Here is an 18,651-nt window from a genome sequence, read left to right as displayed (position 1 = left end):
AAAAACAAATCACAAAAAAAACATAAAAAGAAACTAGGCACTGCGTACTGCACACAAAGTCGACTCATACGCTCGCGTATGAGGCGTTCAGCGAGTCTTTCGCGTCCTAAGATAACTCCACAAGCCCATAACCCGAGCATTCCATCCTTCCTAGTTTTGGCCCGGTAATGGTCCAAAGGATATAGGCCGTGGGCGCAGATGTGTGTCGCTTACATGGGCCTGGTCCAGCAAAAGCGAGCAAGCGCATGATTTTTTTACTTCATTTTTATATTTTGTCGGTTTAATTTTAATTTTAAAGGTATGCACGAATACGAAAAAATGTTGTCAAATTTTAAAAAATAAAAAATGTATGTGCCTTTTTAAAAATGTTCTGAAAAATGTACATGTATTTGAAGATTTTTCCATGAATTCAAATAATTTTCATGAATTATAATATCCATGAATTTCAACAATGTTCATGAATCCAAAAATGAATGTGAATTGAAAAATGTTCATGAGTTTTAAAGGACAAGAAAGATAAAACAAAAAGTTGAAAGAAAACCAAAATACCGATGAAAAAACCTTTTGGAACCTTTCCAAAACCGGGCTAAGGGTTCTAGACGCTTCCCAAAACCAGAATCTGACTTCTCCTACGCTCAGGTTAGCCCATAGAAAACGGCTGCAACAAGCGATATATAGCAATCATGGTGGCCATGAATTGGGCAAGCGTCGGCCTTCCCAAATTGCATTGAATGCCCGCTTGAAGTCCTCTATGTCGAATGAAAGACTTCCTGGTCAAAAGTGTTCATCACACCTAAACATGACCATGAGCTAGATCTACACAATTGGCGTTGTCGATGACCCAAGAACAATACTGAAGAAACTATGGGAAACCGACTTGATTCGACACCTTCAGTTGGCTAAGTAGTGCATATTTGGCCCAAATTTAGTAGTGAGAAAGCCTTGTTGGATAAAGCAATCGTGTTGTGTGGCACATGCGGAAGATTAAAGCCGACACAACGGTGAAAATCGATACAATTTGAATAATGTTAATTTGACCCCATAAATTATTTATTTATTTGCGTACTATGGGCCTATTTGGCACTGCTGCTCTCCTTAAAATTCATCTCTGCTCTAGAGAATGCAAGTCAAACAGGATAGCTCCACGATATGTCGCTCCTTGAAAAAACTAAAATTTGGGGTACAACTCATTGTTTTTGTGAAGCTCTTTAGGGCGTGCTCCAAAAACTCTACAAGATGGAGTTGGGGGAGGGGGAATTATCCACCACTGCCACCACCTATTCGCTTTTCACCACTTCATTCAATCAAATAGATCATTTTTATCCAATTTCTCATTCTTGAAGTTGGAGCTAACTGGAAGCCAAACATGATAAACTGCTTTTTGATGGAGCTGCAACTTCTGTATGGACTGTTTCAAAGTAGATTTGATTAAGTAAATCTGATTTTGGTGGAGCGGAGCAGTCCTAAACAGGCCCTATATTAGTTAACATCAGATGAGGTTTCTCCTAACAAAAGATAATTAATGAGGCTCATCTATTTTAGAAAAGGTGATATTATGGTAGTACAAAAAATAGCGAAGATGAGGAGCTAAGCAACATCCGTATCGGTATAAAAATATGATTTTGTTTCAAATCATCGCTGTGGAAAACCAAGCTATAATCTAAAATATGGTTACTGCATATCGAATTTACTATCTATGTTGCCGCACACTTATACTCCTAGTAATTGAGATGTTTTTTTTATGTGAGTTTGGATCACATTTTTTCATCATGATGTTTTCTATCTTCTGTTGTATTCTTGTAGCCTGGTTGAGTAACAAGTGCAAAGTACTATCATGATAGTGTCATAAATGTTTTCATTTATTTGCTCGTACACTCATATTTTCTTAGGAAATGCCATGTTATGATAATATTACTCTCTCTATGCACATATATATAGGGCCTAATACGTTCAATAAGGTAGCCTTTGATCAATGATAAATTATTAATATATAAAATGTATGATATAAAAATTGTATCACTAGAAATTTTCACATACGAATTTGATGATATGTTTTGTGTAACATGCATGTCACATACTATTATGCTAATCTATTATCAAACGTAATCTAAAAAGACATATTTTGGAATATATGTGAATGGAGGGAGTATGTTACTCTAGTCCATCACGACTAGAGTACCACAACTAATACTTGTCACGTAAATAAATTTGTCTTAGGATGTTACTAGCTAAATTATTTTCGCCCTGCAGATAAAATAAAATAAAATAACTAGGCTTACTGATAAGTTACATAGTCCAAGTCAACGTTCACATGCATCGCCCTCGTCACCACGTGTGACCTTCAATAAATGCTTATCCAAGAAAGCATCCAAACTTGCTGTTGCAGATAATTTAACAATCTTTATGCCACCCACGTCAGAAAGCGTAATCAATCCCATGGCAATCCGGGCAAAACCTACCGCCGATCGAGCCGCGATTCGACCATACAAGTGGATCCTCTATGAGTGCAATCTAGCTATGCGCCTGCGGTCTAGCACATTGCAGAAAATGAGCTGGCTTGACTCACTCTTTCACGCGGTACTTACTTTGCAATGCTGTTTTCTATTTCTAGAGAAATTGGCATTTTTAATCTGATGCCCACTCACTCTTATCTTTTATCAATGCTTGCGCACACACTATGGCACATTTATAGTCGACAGGAATTTCTTTTCCCACTGAACAATCATTGCCGAAAAGTTTGAAATAAATTCAAAAAACTGCACGAGCAGTGCTGAGTCTAAAACTTGAACACTTACAGCTGGTTTCACCATAAAAAACCTAACCATCTGAACTAACCCAGTTCACAATCAACAGATAAAGTTACCAAGATTTGTACAACAGTACAAGTGCAAGTGATTAACATAACATCTTGCGGCTATGGATATCAAAACTCATACATTATGGACGAAGGAAGTAATAGCTATTTATAAATTGACTAAGAAATAACCATTCCCAAAAGATAATGTCATGTTTAGCTTGTTTTAGTGAAATGCCCTTTTAAGCTTAAGAAAACAAGTTTGTGCATGTATGGTCGTTATACCACATTTGGCTAGAAAAAAACATAGCAGAATCGTACCAGTTCAACACCCATTTGACCATGAACAATAAATAAATAAATAATATAGCACCATTCACGGTTTTTGCAAAACAACATCCATTTGACGAAGGGATCTCTATTTCTAATGGAGCAGTTGGTAGCCTCGTACGGTTTATTTTCGTCTCACCTTCCATGATTTTTTTTTGGTACCTCCTCCCACCTTCGCTGGATTTTTTTCCCTCCCTCCATTTCATTGGTTTATCTTCGCGTCACCCTCTCACACAACGAAAAATATCTGAATAGATCAGAACTTTTCATACTGACGCGAGTTATTTAGTAATGTAGAATCAATCACGAACAATCTCTAAAAATAAAATCTAAATTAATTAACCTTACCTTAAATCACTCAATCACATTAATTAGAAAGCAAATATTTGATTTTCAGAAAAATCGCTCAATCACATTAACCTTATCTTAACTCACGGACGGTAATCAACCTCCAAACAAAAGAAACAATACATAGAGGGAGCACTAAATAAACTCCCTTTCTTATGACATGCATATGATCTTCCCTTCCCTCTCCGTTGTCGAGCGTTCTTGATTCTCGAGACCGATGCTTGGGCTGCGTCACTGGGTCGCGACGGTGCCGGAGGACGAGGACGGCGAGGCCGGGTGCCGTGACCGGTGAAGGGGGCGAAGAAGGGCGGCTTCCCTGGCCGTGGCCGTGACCCTGGGAGTTGGTGCGGTCGAAGCGGCACTTGAAGGACCCGGCGTGAGTGGCCGGCGTGCAGACGCACTTGGAAGCGGGCCCGTGGCCCGCGCCGGATGGCGTCGACGCCGACCCGGGCCACCTCCTCCGCGTATTCTTGAAGCTGTGGCTGGCCGATTTAATTCCCTCAGTTGTGGTGACAAATATAATACACATAATTCATATTGTTATGCACTAACGTGTGTGTGTGAAATAGATGGATTATGGTCCCGTACCCAATAAAATGAATATGTGTGTGTGTGTGTTAGAGAGAGGGGGGAGAGTGAGGAAGAGAATGTGAGTGAGGATTTAATGGTAAAAAAGGTTGCCAATGTAACTTGATATGTATGAGAATATTAATATTAATGTGACCCCGTATGTTTTTCTAGTTATCAGAATCCCCTGACCTTGACCAGTCCACCACGACAACCATTTACGGGCTGTTCCCCCAGACGGCTCCGGGCCGCAGAGAATCCGGGTCACCAACCTCCACCTTCCTTCCCACTTCCAATGCAGAAATGCAGACGTTTGCTGGGCACGTGTTCCCCCTCCTCGACACGCCTGCCGCCTTCTCCCCTCCCTCTCCTCCTCCCACTCCCCTCATCTGACCAAAGCTCCTCTTATCTCTCTCTAGCCCCCTTTCCCTCCCCGTCTGCCCATCTACTGCTGCTTCTTCAATCGAGTCCCCGCGATCGCAACACTCGCGTTAATTTGATCCCCGCTTAGTTCCTGAGCGCTCAAGGGATCAGATAACCAGGAAGATGGACGTGCAATACCATGAGGTGAGCAGAAGCAACTCCATCTGCACATGCATGCCGACATGCTTGATCTCTCGGTTGCAAGCACGCACGGCCAGCGACGGTGCATGCGCGAGTGGTTGGATCTTGATCATGTTCATCATGATGCGTTTGATGGTTTCTCGGCTGATCCTGCAGGAATACGTGAGGAATCCGAGGGGGGTGCAGCTCTTCACATGCGGCTGGCTGCCCGCTTCTTCCTCGCCCAAGGCGCTCGTCTTCCTTTGCCATGGTACGTACTGCTCGTTTGCTTAATTTGCGAATCGACCGCTGCCGAAGCTTTGCGCATTTCTAACTTCAACAGTAGCTATGCCTAATTCTGGTGGCTTCATCAATCATATCATACCACATTGACTCTCTCCTCTCTTTTTTCTTGTATGTGCGTTCATTTGCTTCAGGATATGGCATGGAATGCAGCGTCTTCATGAGAGGTACTAATGCTGCTTAATCTTCGTGCTTCTTGCTACCAATCTCGTTTATTTCCTCTATTGTTTTTAGAGACAGTTTCAGAGAAAATTCAGAAACATGATGAGGGGTATGGAATTGGAAGCCCTTCTAATACAAGAGATAATGTTTCACGAATTATTTTCGGTGTGCGGTCGTATCTTTATGGGCCTATATATATTGAATTCATGTATCTTTGTTCTTACATCATCCATGACTTCACATGCATGCACTGCGGATCTAGGCTTCATATATGTTAGCGCCATTGATCCTTCTAGAATCTAGATGCATGCGTCAGCCTCAGCCTGGTTGTTAATAGGAGCATGGGAGTAGCATGGGAGGCTACGAGCCTTCTTATTTCCTTTTTGGTGATGCCAGGAGCATTCTCTGGCCTAATTTGATCATGTCCTCCAGTAAGATTTAACAGCTACTCCCTCCGTGAAGAAATATAAGAGCGTTTCGATCATTAAAGTACACCTTAACATAGAAAGATCCCTGTGAGTCGCATAGTATCACAAGTTCTTTCGACGCATCAAGCGTTGCTGATCGTAAAAGAATTTTAAATATTTCTCTCTATATAAATGGATCGAAATGGAAGCTTTGTGTTTTCTCCAAAAACATCACATTGCATTGCAGTTTAGGGAAAGATGGTAGAGGAGAATTTTATGTAAGCAAATTAGTGGCCAGAGACCATTAATTGCCGTGTACTTTAAGGAATAGGTTGCAGATGCTGATAGGGAACTACAACTACTGGCTGGTGATAGATACCGTGACTTCATGAATTGGACAGCTTTCAGCAGCAGATGCTGCTATATATACTGACAATGGTCTTATTCGATCCAGTATATCCGTAATTTCAGAACTAATTGTCGAGGGTACATGCCTGAAAATCGTCTTGAAAACGTTGCTACTACAGAAAAGGAGTTGACATATGGAAGAAGTATTTTGCTCATTGTAGGGTAGTCTCGGATTCAGATCAATTACTTACCACCCACAAAGAACCGCATCACCATCTATTCTTTCTCTCATTTGATCTTTTCACAGAGAGATAGTTAAACACAATATAGGTGGCAGTTAATAACACTCTTCTCACTTGTATTGGTGGGATCCTTTTGTTCGGCTGCGAGTGAGAGCTGCTTTTGATAAAGAGAGAAGACGATGATGGCAACACCCTCCTAAAGGTTCCACCACGCGACATATTCGTTTGATAATTCCAGCATAAAAGGTGATTGCAACCTTATATTCGTGAGTGATATTGGTGAGCTGCATTCAAGATTGTTGGTTGCCGTAGAAGGTTAACTAACCAGCCCACTTTTGGTAGCGTTTCGCTTGGAGAGTTTGATTCAAACAAACCAAAGGTCAGTGGTTGGGTCTATGGTTGTGCGGCCTATCCACCCGGTTTGATTTCAATGAACCAATTGACCCACACATGGTTTTTATTCCTTATTTATATGCCACGTTAGCGAATGAGTGTGTGCACTTCTTTGCCCACAAGACTAAAATACCGATACTCACAATTAAACTCTAGTTGGTGCAGAGGTCGGGAAAATTCTCCGCCAATTGTTTTGCAAACCGAGCAACGCGTGCAGTTGTGCGCCTTGCCCACCCAGCTTTTCTGCCAAAGATTGACTCGTTGTGCATAGTGTGTTTGCCTCTATGTGTCGCCTCTTCCCATTCGTGTAGTGAAGGAGTTTTTCTCCTATTAATTTCCCCTGTTTTGATAGGGAGGGAAGATGATGGCAGCACAATTTGCAAGTTCCATCACGTGATATGTTCATTTGATAATTCCGACATAAAAGGCGATGTAACCTTTACATTCGAAGTGATAGTGGCGTGCCGCACATAGATTGTTTGTTGCCTCGGAAGGTTAATTGGCCCTCCTCAACAACATTTGGCATAGAGGGTTTACTTTGTCAGTCAGCAGAATGAAGGCGATGCAGAGCAACAGAAGGCACTCCCATTATGGCAGAAGAAAGCGGCGTTTAAAGGCAAAACACCATATGAAAACGAGGTCCCACATGGCACCCGGCCCAGCCCCGATTCAATGAGAGAGCTCCCTAGAGCTTCATTTTTATGGAGCTTAGTATCTTTTAAGATAGTGCCCGAAAGCAATAATAGAGTGGTGATCGTCAGTCAGCACTCAGCAGGAGATGTTGTATGTTCCATTTATTCAGAAATCCATCTTTTGGAAACCCGTTCTACTCAGGGTACATGGGTATCCAAAATTAGTTTGACTTGACAAACGAAGAAACAGTAGGAAGGTCATCATATTTGGATTGGATATGGACGAGTGTGCGTGTTGGCCCATCTTTCATGCACCTTGTCACTAAAAGATGGTGTGACAGGTGTGTTGGATACAGTTTGCATACATCACAAATACTTGGTCAGAAGTCAGAAACCTATTATGCTCCCATCGATCCCATGCTCAGAAGGAAGGAAATTGCAGTTTTGACCAGCAGCTACGATCCAAGTGACGAACCATTGCTTGTGAGTTGTGACTCTGACCACTTGGATAAACAGGCATTTTGTTTATGGTTGCAGACGTGGTCCTTTCTCTCTTCCATTTCCATCTGTCAATTTCATCTATATCACTATCGTCGTGATCGTAGGCAACAGTATTTCATCCTGTATATATATGATGACGCAGCTAACCCCCGTTGTCTCGCGAGCTGTAACTGATTGTAATTGGGTACGGAGTTGTAAGTGATTGTTACTGTTTCCTGACAGCGTGCGGGTTCAAGTTGGCCGCGGCGGGGTACGGCGTGTTCGGCATCGACTACGAAGGCCACGGCAAGTCCATGGGCGCCAGATGCTACATCCAGAAGTTTGACCGCCTCGTCGCCGACTGCGACCGCTTCTTCAAGTCCATCTGCGGTAGAAATCACCTTACAATTCTGCTTGGTTTCCATACGAACATGTCTGCAGTTTGGTCGATCATCAAACGGACGACTGAACCAGACGCTGCATTCTGTCTCCGTGCGCAGACATGGAGGAGTACCGGAGCAAGAGCCGGTTCCTGTACGGCGAGTCCATGGGCGGCGCCGTCGCCCTGCTGCTGCACAGGAGGGACCCGGCCTTCTGGGACGGCGCCGTCCTCGTGGCGCCCATGTGCAAGGTGCTGCCATCAACTTCTCCTGCCATGTTGATGAACTTCTACTGCAATGCCTGCCTCTGCCTGCTAGCTCATGTGTAGGTTGTTGTTTTGATGGCATGGTGGTGGTGCAGATATCGGAGAAGGTGAAGCCGCATCCGGTGGTGGTGACCCTGCTGACGCAGGTGGAGGAGCTCATCCCGACCTGGAAGATCGTGCCCACCAAGGACGTGATCGACTCCGCCTTCAAGGACCCCCTCAAGCGCGAGCACATCAGGAGGAACAAGCTCATCTACCAGGACAAGCCGCGGCTCAAGACGGCGCTGGAGCTGCTCAGGACCAGCATGGACGTCGAGGACAGCCTCGCCGAGGTGAGCATGCCCTTCTTCATCCTGCACGGCGAGGCCGACACCGTCACCGACCCGGAGGTCAGCCGCGCGCTCTACGACCGGGCCGCCAGCGCCGACAAGACCATCAAGCTCTACCCCGGGATGTGGCACGGCCTCACCGCCGGCGAGCCCGACGACAATGTGGAGCTGGTCTTTGCCGACATCGTCGCCTGGCTCAACAAGCGCAGCCATCATCGCAAACCTGAACACGGCGGCCGGGTAGGAAGTGCCCCGTCGGAGCCTGCAAGGTACCAACGGCGGCCGGTTTCCGGCGGCAGCGGCATGGACAGCCCGGTGTCGATACCTCGGCGGCGAGGTGGCTTCCTCTGCGGGCAATGTAGAATGTAAACATGGAACTGTTTGTGCAAGGAAAAGAGAAGCAGCAGATGAAAGCATGTAAATACTGTGCTGCACCAATGCTCAGTAAACTGAATAAAGTTTTGCTCCACTCTGAAGTTTCTTGTGTTCTAGACAGAGATTGGCTTCCTGAAGCATCTGGGAAGATCCACATTCTGAAACAACATGTAATTTATACCATATAATGCTATCTTCTCAACAAAGAATTAGAAGATCCAGATTTGATTTATATATATCCAACAATCCAACTGGGATATCTGTCCGTATAGCTGAGACTGGCGGAGAAGGCGACAGACAAAAATGAATAACATTACATCAACAACCAAGGTATTTAGCAGTAAAACTCTCGACGACGACTACGTGGCCATAGCTCTGTCAGTGGGGGGATTAACCAAGAAGCAAGCTAGAAGCAGGCCACCAAAATTTCAAAGTATAGTACTCCGGTCTACTCTTTACTGGCCTTCGGTGGCGGTGGTGGCGCTATCTTGGTCGCCGAAGATCCGCTTGCGGAAGTCAGTGACCATGAGGGGAAGACCGTCACGGAGGGCGATCTTCGGCTCCCACCCGAGCTGCTCCTTGGCCTTGGTGATGTCTGGCTTGCGCTTGTGCGGGTCGTCCTGGGTGTTCTCACGGAACTCGATCCGTGCATTCGGGTCGATGGTGTCCTGGACAACCTTGGCCAGCTCCAGCATGGTGAACTCACCAGGGTTACCCAAGTTGAATGGCCCTATGTGGTCACCTTCCATCAGCCTCATCAACCCCTCAACCTGGAAGACGGCTATTTTAGAAAGCGCATTCCAGATAGCATTGCCATAATTATTGTTCACTCATGGTTAGAGATGACCTACCAAATCAGAAACGTATTGGAAACTCCTGGTCTGCTTGCCATCGCCGTAAACCGTCAAAGGCTCCTTCCTTAGCGCCTGCCACCATGTTACAGCATTTGGATGTTACTTGTGAGAATAAAAGGAAGCTTACAGTTTTAAAACTAGCAGAGCACAGCAGTGTATGTATGTTTACCTGAGCAACAAAGTTGCTGACAACACGGCCATCGTCAATGCACATGCGTGGGCCATAGGTGTTGAAGATCCGAGCAATCCTAACCTGAATAGTGAATACAACAAAATACACCAATCACTACACATACAGACCTATTTTCTTAGGGATGGAATGGAAATTTCAGTGCTTGCAACAATATATTAGTATAGCACAAATGACAAATACCTCAAGGTTGGCACCACGGTGGTAGTCCATGGTCAAGGTTTCAGCTGTACGCTTGCCCTCATCGTAGCAACTCCTGACACCTGTTGTCCAGAGAAACATACATACATACACATCAGTGGAGAATGAGTAATACGTTCTATATGTAACGAATTCAAACAGTACATGACAAATGCACTCATAGAAAATGGAGCGACGACTAGCTGTAGCTATCTAGCCCAACAAACTCCCCTCCTTTTATGCGCGTTCTCTTAATTGTTTTAAGTGTCTTGGTTGGTGGATGTTTGGTCAAGCGCAAGCATAGTTTTGCCCCACCTTCTTCCTTCACTAAGAAGGGATCAAGATCCACCATGTGGCACATTTCACCTACCAGAATTGTCCCTTTCCAGCAGAAAGAATCAAACCACGCAGGAGGCCACCCCCCATCTAGATTCCACGGGCGGCATCTCCAGCTAGTAAGATTCCAACACCCCTTTCCCCAAATTGAGTAAACGAGGATTTCTGGTTATAACAGTAGCCTTCAGCTCAAGAACATTTCTATTTTGAAAACCTCATCACTGCTCTCCTTGTGCTTCCTTCTTCTGTAATACTACTACTGGTAGTAGATATAACCCAACTGGCAATATGTTTTATTTTTTATTCTCAATCCACCCCCACAATCAAAATCACTCGAAACTACTTCCAAAACTACTCTGAGTAAAACTAGGACAACCCCAAATCCATGCTCAGCATACCTACCCCCAATATCATACGGAAGTGTGAAACGTAATGAACGTGAGTCCAGAAGACCAGAAACATCATTGGTTTGGTACCAACAGTCCCTACCACGCAAAGACTGGGCAACTTCTACTATGCATGATCCAACTTGGATCTACTTTTTCCCGCTAACCTCGTGTAACAATAAGCAAAATCATCATGATAGATCTGGTACAGTAATGAGACACCTAACACGATCACACTTAAGAATGAGCTGGAGGAATATGAGGATTGAGGAGAGTTCTTACCGATGGGGTTGACATTGCCCCAGTAGGTCTCCACCTGAGGGTGCTGGAGGGGATCACCGTAGACCTCACTGGTGCTGGTGAGGAGGAACCTGGCGCCGATCCGCTTGGCCAGTCCAAGCATGTTGAGCGTACCAACCACATTGGTCTTGTGCCATCTCGAAGGTCAAGGATCACACATAGCATTCCCAAAGGAACACGCAATATTGCATCATAATAACTTGGTTGTTGGACTAAAACCTCCAAAAGGTTGTTGCAAAAGCACGCAACAGGAAGGTCATGTGAAGTGAACAGTAAGCAAAGTTGCTTAGCGGAAAAAGGGACAGCCCCCACTTGGATCTCACGGTTTAGCTGTACTGTCTTTATGTCAGAGTTAAGCTAGCCCTACAGCTCAACCAGATCCAAGCACAATGCGAGTTTGCTTTTGCTTTTGCCTTTTTCTCTCCTCCAATTACTGGATCATGAAGTAAAATAAACTGGTCTAGAGATGCCACATCTAGAAAATCTGATGATAGAATCGACTTTTGCTATGCCTGTGTGCATCATGTGATGCAGAGGCCATGCTTGTTCCCTATCAAGATTGGCAGATTCTACTAACCCAACGTTTGATTGAACTAAACGCTAGGCGACGCATTCGCATGCTGCAAAACAGAGTAATTTTTGTGGTGGAAACGGTAACTTGGATCAAGCTCTGTATCGCGCAGAAAGCTCCAAAATTGACGCGAAACGTGGCGCAAATCCCGAGCTCCACGCACCCAGAAATCCCCCTTGCAATCGCAGATTCCCAATCCAGAAATGAGCACGGGATTTACCCAGATGTGCAGCAAGCGGCAGGGCTGCGCAAAAGAACAGGACCCTTGTACCGCAAATATCTCCCACCCAGTAAAATGCAAGGAAATAAAAATTAGCGATCGCGAGAAGGCAGGAAAAGTCAAAGCATCGAGATCCAAGCAGTTGAGCTTTGAATGAATTAGAAGAAGAAAGGATATGATTGTCTTGACGGGGTTGTACTTGTAGTGGACGGGGGATGCGGGGCAGGCGAGATGGTAGATCTGGTCGACCTCGAGGAGGATGGGCTCGACGACGTCGTGGCGGATCATCTCGAAGTTGGGGTTGCCGAAGTGGTGCATCACGTTCTCCTTGCGGCCCGTGAAGAGGTTGTCCACCACGATCACGCTGTCGCCGCGCGCCACCAGGCGGTCCACCAGGTGGCTGCCCACGAAGCCGGCGCCGCCGGTGACGAGGACGCGGAGCCCCTTGCGCTTGAGCCCGAGGGGCACCTTTCCGGCCACGAACTGGCGGCCGGGGTTGCGCGCGGCGGGGTCGACGGAGAAGCGGGTGAGCGCGCCGGAGACGGCGGCGGCGCGTCCGGAGGAGTAGGGCGTGGCGGCCGGGCCGGAGCCGGAGGGGGCAGCGAGGCAGAAGATGGCGGCGGCGACGAGCATGCCGACGAGGGCGAAGAGCGGGCGGTGCTCGGCCGCGGCGTAGCGGGCGGCGCGGGGCAGCCACGCGAGCGGCTTGGAGCAGGCGGGCTTCGCGGACGAGTACTCGCCGGCGGCCCCGGCGGCGCCCGCGGACGGGGACGCCGCCCCGCCGCGGTACGTGAGCTCGGACGCCATCTCCGGCGGGCCGAGGCAAGAAGGACCCGGTGGCGTGGCCGGAGAAGTGTAGGGCCCCCCGTGTAAGAGGAAGCGCGGGCAGGGACCTCGCCGCAGGTTTGTGTCGGTAAGGGCGCGGGGTGAGGTGCGTGTCAGAGGTGGGAGAGGGAGGTATTTATGCTGCGGCCTGGGTGGGAGGCGCCGCGTGGTCTGGTTCTCGTGGGACCCGACCCGTTGGACGCGATCGAGATCGACGGTGCGGTGCGGTGCGGTGCGGGGTTTGACTACGGGCAGGCCGGCGAGATTGGGTGGTGGTGCGGCGGCCGTGTGTGGCCTGATCGCCAGGGCCTCAGTCGGCGGCTAGCTGGCCTGGCCTGCCGACCGCTTCTACGAAATTAACCTGTGTTTTTTAAAGGTAGTAATAAAACCATTAGTTTCAAAAACCTTTCTATTACTCCCTCTGTCCCATAATATAAGAACGTTTTCGTCATTATAGTAATATTAAAAACGTTCTTATATTATGAGATGGAAGAAGTACTTTTTTCGTATGATGAAAACCACTATAGTACTTCATCCGTTTCTTTAGATATACAATATACAATAGGGTTTTTTAGATACTCAGAAATTACCACCATACCATGGTCTCATAGAGGGACTGTTTTTAATGTCATATAATTTACTGACATACTTGGGGCGTACCAAGTCTAAGTTTAGAACAAAGTTAATCATTTATCATTTTTAATTAGATGATAAATGTGCATTTACGTTGTTTCACATAGGATTTGCAATGTCTTGAATTATTGTCATATCTGGGGCGTATCGTACCTAAGTTTAGACCAAAATGAATCAGTTATCATCTTTAATTATATGATAAATATACATTTGTATTATTTCACATAGAGTTTGTGATGCCTTAATTTAATGCCATGTTTAGCGCGTATCGGACCTAAGTTTAGGCCAAATTAATTCATTATCAATTTTAGTAAGAGATTGATTGGGTGTTATTAAGCATGGAGCATTTATAGTAGGTGTTAACTGAGAAACAAAAAAACTCTAACCATATGAATGAGCTCAGGAGCATTGTCCTTTTTTTTGTGTTTGTCATGGTTAACCTCGTGGCGAATCTCGAGATGAACAACCTTGGTTTGAAAAACCTCTAGAGCACTTCATCCGTTTCTAAATTTTGTAAGTGTGTTCTACAAGTATCTAGACTACGACATACAATCGCTTTACATAGGGTTTACTAGGAAACATGCCGGTGTGTTGCAATGGGAGAAAACATCCCTCACACTCCCTTACCCACTGAGCATGGCTAAAGACCTCATTCACATCCCCATAACATAATAAATATGACTAATACCTCATCCTCAGATCCACATCCTTCATTTCAATATAACACCAGACACATGTTTCCGCTTGTCGTCTTTGCCGTCCTCGTCATCGGTGGTCGCAGTACCAGTTGGCACTAACCAAGGTTGGCAAGGTCCATAGCTGGATTGTTGAGCCGCCTTCGTGTCCGATGAAGATCAAGAGCGTTGAACACAAAATTTTTATCATCTGGCTAATATAATAGGGAAAAGCACTGCACATAATATATGTTTGTGTCATCATGTAATTGAGTAGTTTGTGTCAGATAGACCATGAAACCTTAGTTGGACTCCTCATACATTTTGACGGGAGTCACTGGGCCAAGTAAGACTGGTTATACGTGAAGACGCGACGTAGAAAAGGATTCCTTACATATCCCTAGTTTAATAAAATGAAGTAAAAGAAAGCATTATGTGGGCATATTTCAAAAATTCGCTAAGTTTTATTAATATAGGTATAGATTAAAACAATTTAGCTATAGTACCTCCAAGTTTAAAAAACATGTTTACAAAAATATTTATATTTTCAAATTTAAAGCTCAAAAAATATTTGTGTTTTTAAAATGTTTGCAAATTTGAGAAATAATCACAACAGTACCTCCTAGTTTTAAAAATACTCAGGTTTCAAAAAAAAATTGTTCTTTAAAAAAATGTTTGGCTTTAAATATTTTATTGACAACTTTGCAAAAATTTTGCATTCTAAAATGTATTCACTTTTATAAAAATATATTTTCCTCACGCGACTGTGTATTAATTTAAAATTTCATGGTGCTAATTAAACACCTAGTTTTGTTTAGTCTAGTGGTTAGCATTTGAGTGTTCTAGTGTGAGCGGCTGGGTTTGATTCCTTGCGCCGCAGTCTTTTTCCTTGAAAATTCTTTTACTGGCGCGGGCTGTTTTTACACTAATGGGCCGGCCCATTGTGGCTCTGTGCCTCCAGTAATTTTTTTGACAAAAACGAATAGGGAGAACGAGGAAACGCCTGCGACATACGAAGCCTGGAACGTACGAAAATTATGTGGGTCCCACCATGAACGAAAAAACCTGAAGAAACAATTCTCCCTTTAATATTATGTAAAGATGTGATTTTACTAGTGCATATTTTCCACGCCACACCATGGTTTCGGAGATGGTTTTTAATGTCTTAGCTTACTGTCATATTTAGCGAGTACCTGATCTAAGTTGAGATCAAAATGATCCATTTATCACCTTTAATTATTGATGGTGGAGATCTCTCGTTTGTTAAGATGATAAGGATTGCTAAGGCCCCTGTACTCATACATTGGCTGCTCCCAAGACGCTAACGGTTGGATATTCCTTCCAAGTGATATTTTCAAGATTTACATGCCTATAAATCCAGCGTCCCTAAGCTCGAAAAGCACATACACTAGCAGGTTGTTCTCTATGGAGGGGTCGGTCACTGAACTCCTGGACTACATTTCTTGGGGACGATTGTTTTTAAAAACTAGATAATATCCTGCGCGTTGCTGCTAGAATTCAAGTCAAGAAAATCAGTAGGAAAAGATACAAAAATGTGAGACAACTGTACTAAGGTCCCTCACCTCACTCTGTGCATTTGAAAACTGAACCGAAAAACCATACCGAAAATAAACCGAACCGAACCAAATTTATGGTTTTTATGGTTTCTGGTTTCAGTATGGTATGAACTTTTCATACCGATTTGAACTTTGGTTTTTATGGTATATACTGAAAAACCAAATGGTTAACTTAATAAACCGAAGTAAAAAATAATTTTATATTTCTTGTGATGAACAACCATACAAGTTGTCATTTTTCTTGTACATGAGTCAAATTCACCACTATACACATAATTTTTTCTTGTAACATAGTCATTTTTCTCTTTTTAAAATGCTAAGCACGTCCATAACCATTAACAGATGAATCAATGCATGCATATATACTTTTATATACGGTTATATGCTATTTGTGTAAAACAGTATGTGTTTTGAGTCATAAATTTGCAAATTATTATTACGTCATTTTCAAATTCGTGTCAACTTTGGTTATTATGGTATATACCGAAACCATACCGAAATAATTTGGTATATACCGAAACCGAACCGTATTTTAATTTCATTTCGTATTTACTGATGTATTAATACCGTACAAACCAAAAAACCATATAAACCGAACCATGTAAACCGAATGCACATAGTGGCCTCACCAACTAGTTACTTGAATGTGTGTTTGTTTACTCCTTGGTTGTTGCCTACCTGTGTTTTGCTAGTCTGGTTACCATACTATAGATACATGTGTGTCTTATCCTTTTCCTCACCCCTCAATGTTGTAAGACCAATTAGCAACAGGAGTTTCTTTTTTTTCAAAAACTCAATGATAATTAGTTATGTCTTCAACAAACATTCAATAAGGATGATGACACAGGAAAATAGTAAGATTTCATTGATGATAAAGAGGACGTAAAATGCAACTATAATCGAAAACATGAACATAATATGATTGAATTAATTATGTCTGCAAGTAGAACTTGGCTTAAAAGCGAATTAGTACCATGTTGGTTTATGCATGCCTATGTCCAATAGCTTGGAGGGGACAATATTAGACTCAAGCACGAAGACCGAAAGAGCCTAACTTGGCATAAATTCCATAAAGCTCTGCATTGAAGGCTCCATACTGTATTAACTTCCTATGTATAAAACATCTTGAAAATGAGAAAGAAGGACATAATAGGTATGGTTACAGAAACCATGCTACCAAAATATAGTTTTTGTTTTGTAACATGATCAACAATAGTCTTTAAATCAGATTCAAAAGTAAAAAGCTGAAAAAATTCCATATGTAGAAATTCCATGGCGGAAATGTGATTATCCTTCATACATCATAAAGATTACATTGGTTCATCTCACTTGCAACTTGTTTGGATTTTCATCAAATACCTTGTCGACATGACAAAACAAATATCCGCATAATCAACATACTAATGCAGCCCAAAGATGTTGGTGCGGCTGCTCAAATCAAAACAAAACATAATAAGAAAGGTAAAAAAATAACCGATGTTGAAAAATCTAAAATCAATCTAAATGAAATGCAGCCGCATGAACCAGCCAACCAAATCTATATTAGATCGAGGAGAAAATTTTAGTGTGTGCCAGATGCTTGCATATGATGTAGACGATATCTAAATCTTATGAAGGGATTGTGTCCCCAAAGTTCAGAAATTGAAAGTGGAAGTCGAGTAATGATGCATTCATTTTGCATCATGTTTTTCTGCTGTTATTTATAATGTTTTAGAGATATATTCCACTTTATGGTGCAATTCTAATGTCTTTTCTCTCTTAAAATGCAAGATACACCGAAAGAGGGAGATTGCCGGCAGATGGAATTCTAAGGCTAAAAAAGCTACAACACAGATAGCTATCCTCCGGAGCTCCAAATGACCTAAATAATTACGGAGAATTATTTTGGAATATATAAAAAATACTAGAAGAAAGAAGTACCGGAGAGGAGCCTCGATGGGATCACAATGCAGGGGGCGCCCTGGTGTCTTGTGGGCCCCATGGAGGTCCACCAACACCAATCTACTACTACATGAAGCCATTTGCCCTAGAAAAAATAAGAGAAGACTTTTGGGACGAAGCGCCGCTATGTCGAGGTGGAACCTGGGCAGGAGGACTTTTGCTCTTCGGCGGAGCGATTCCGCCGGGGAAACTTCCCTCCAGGATGGAGGAATCGAAGCCATCGTCATCACCAACGCTCCTTTTATCATGAAAGGACTCATCTTCATCAACATCTTCATCGGCACCCTCTCATCTCCAAACCCTAGTTCATCTCTTGTGTTCAATCTTTGTATTCAACCTCAGATTGGTACCTAGGGGTGATAGTAGTGTTGATTACATCTTGTAGTTGATACTAGTTAGTTTACTTGGTTGAAAATTATACGTTCAGATTGTCGATTACATATTTATCTCCTCTAGTCATGAACTAAAACATGCTTTGTGAGTAGTTCCTTTCATTCTTGAGGACATGGTAGAAATCTTGTTATAAGTAATCATGTGAAGTTGGTATTTGTTCAATGTTTTGATGGTGTGTCATGTAATTCTTCCTCTAGTCGTGTTGTGTGAATGTAGACTACACAACACTTCACCTTGTTTGGGCCTAGGGGAAGGCATTGTGGGATTAGTGAGTAGATGATGGGTTGCGGAAGTGGCAGAAGCCTAAACCCCAGTTTATGAGCTATCCCTTAAGGGGCTGATTTGGATCCTTTTTTCTAATGCTACAGTTAGATTTATCTTAATTCTTCTCTTGTATTTGAAGATGCTTGTGAGAGGGGGTAATCATAAGTAGGTTGTATGTTCAAGTAAGAACAACAACTTAGCACCGGTCCACCCACATAAGAATTTATCAAAGCAATGAACGAGTGTTACAAGCGGCATTGCCCTTCTTCACTCATGCGATATTGCTGGATCGGGCTTTCGCCCATTGTCCAAGATTCCCCACTGCTGCCCCCAGTGGGAGTCCGGGCCGTGTCTCAGCAAATTTTTCATATAGCTGTTTCCTCTGTAGTGATATCTGTTAGTGGAGAT

The 18,651-nt window shown here is 43.6% G+C and overlaps 2 protein-coding genes across 2 annotated transcripts; one reads left to right on the top strand and one right to left on the bottom strand.

Moving 5' to 3' along the window:
- The first annotated feature begins 4,302 nt into the window (after positions 1-4,302).
- Positions 4,303-8,962, top strand: LOC123053244 (caffeoylshikimate esterase). Its single transcript, XM_044476699.1, has 6 exons — positions 4,303-4,606; positions 4,760-4,853; positions 5,020-5,052; positions 7,793-7,939; positions 8,050-8,180; positions 8,291-8,962. Exons 1-6 carry the CDS (start codon positions 4,586-4,588, stop codon positions 8,891-8,893), a joined length of 1,029 nt encoding a protein of 342 aa, XP_044332634.1. The 5' UTR covers positions 4,303-4,585; the 3' UTR covers positions 8,894-8,962.
- Positions 8,963-9,108: 146 nt separating this feature from the next.
- LOC123053236 (UDP-glucuronic acid decarboxylase 2) lies at positions 9,109-12,886 on the bottom strand. Its single transcript, XM_044476687.1, has 6 exons — positions 12,114-12,886; positions 11,128-11,275; positions 10,127-10,206; positions 9,923-10,006; positions 9,751-9,825; positions 9,109-9,669 (listed from the first exon to the last, which is right to left on the bottom strand). Exons 1-6 carry the CDS (start codon positions 12,741-12,743, stop codon positions 9,355-9,357), a joined length of 1,332 nt encoding a protein of 443 aa, XP_044332622.1. The 5' UTR covers positions 12,744-12,886; the 3' UTR covers positions 9,109-9,354.
- Positions 12,887-18,651: the final 5,765 nt, after the last annotated feature.

Source organism: Triticum aestivum, chromosome 1A (assembly GCF_018294505.1).
Source record: "Triticum aestivum cultivar Chinese Spring chromosome 1A, IWGSC CS RefSeq v2.1, whole genome shotgun sequence".
Lineage (NCBI taxonomy): Eukaryota > Viridiplantae > Streptophyta > Magnoliopsida > Poales > Poaceae > Triticum > Triticum aestivum.
The sequence above is the reverse complement of the archived record's forward strand: the minus strand, read 5'-3'. Positions and strand labels throughout refer to the sequence as shown.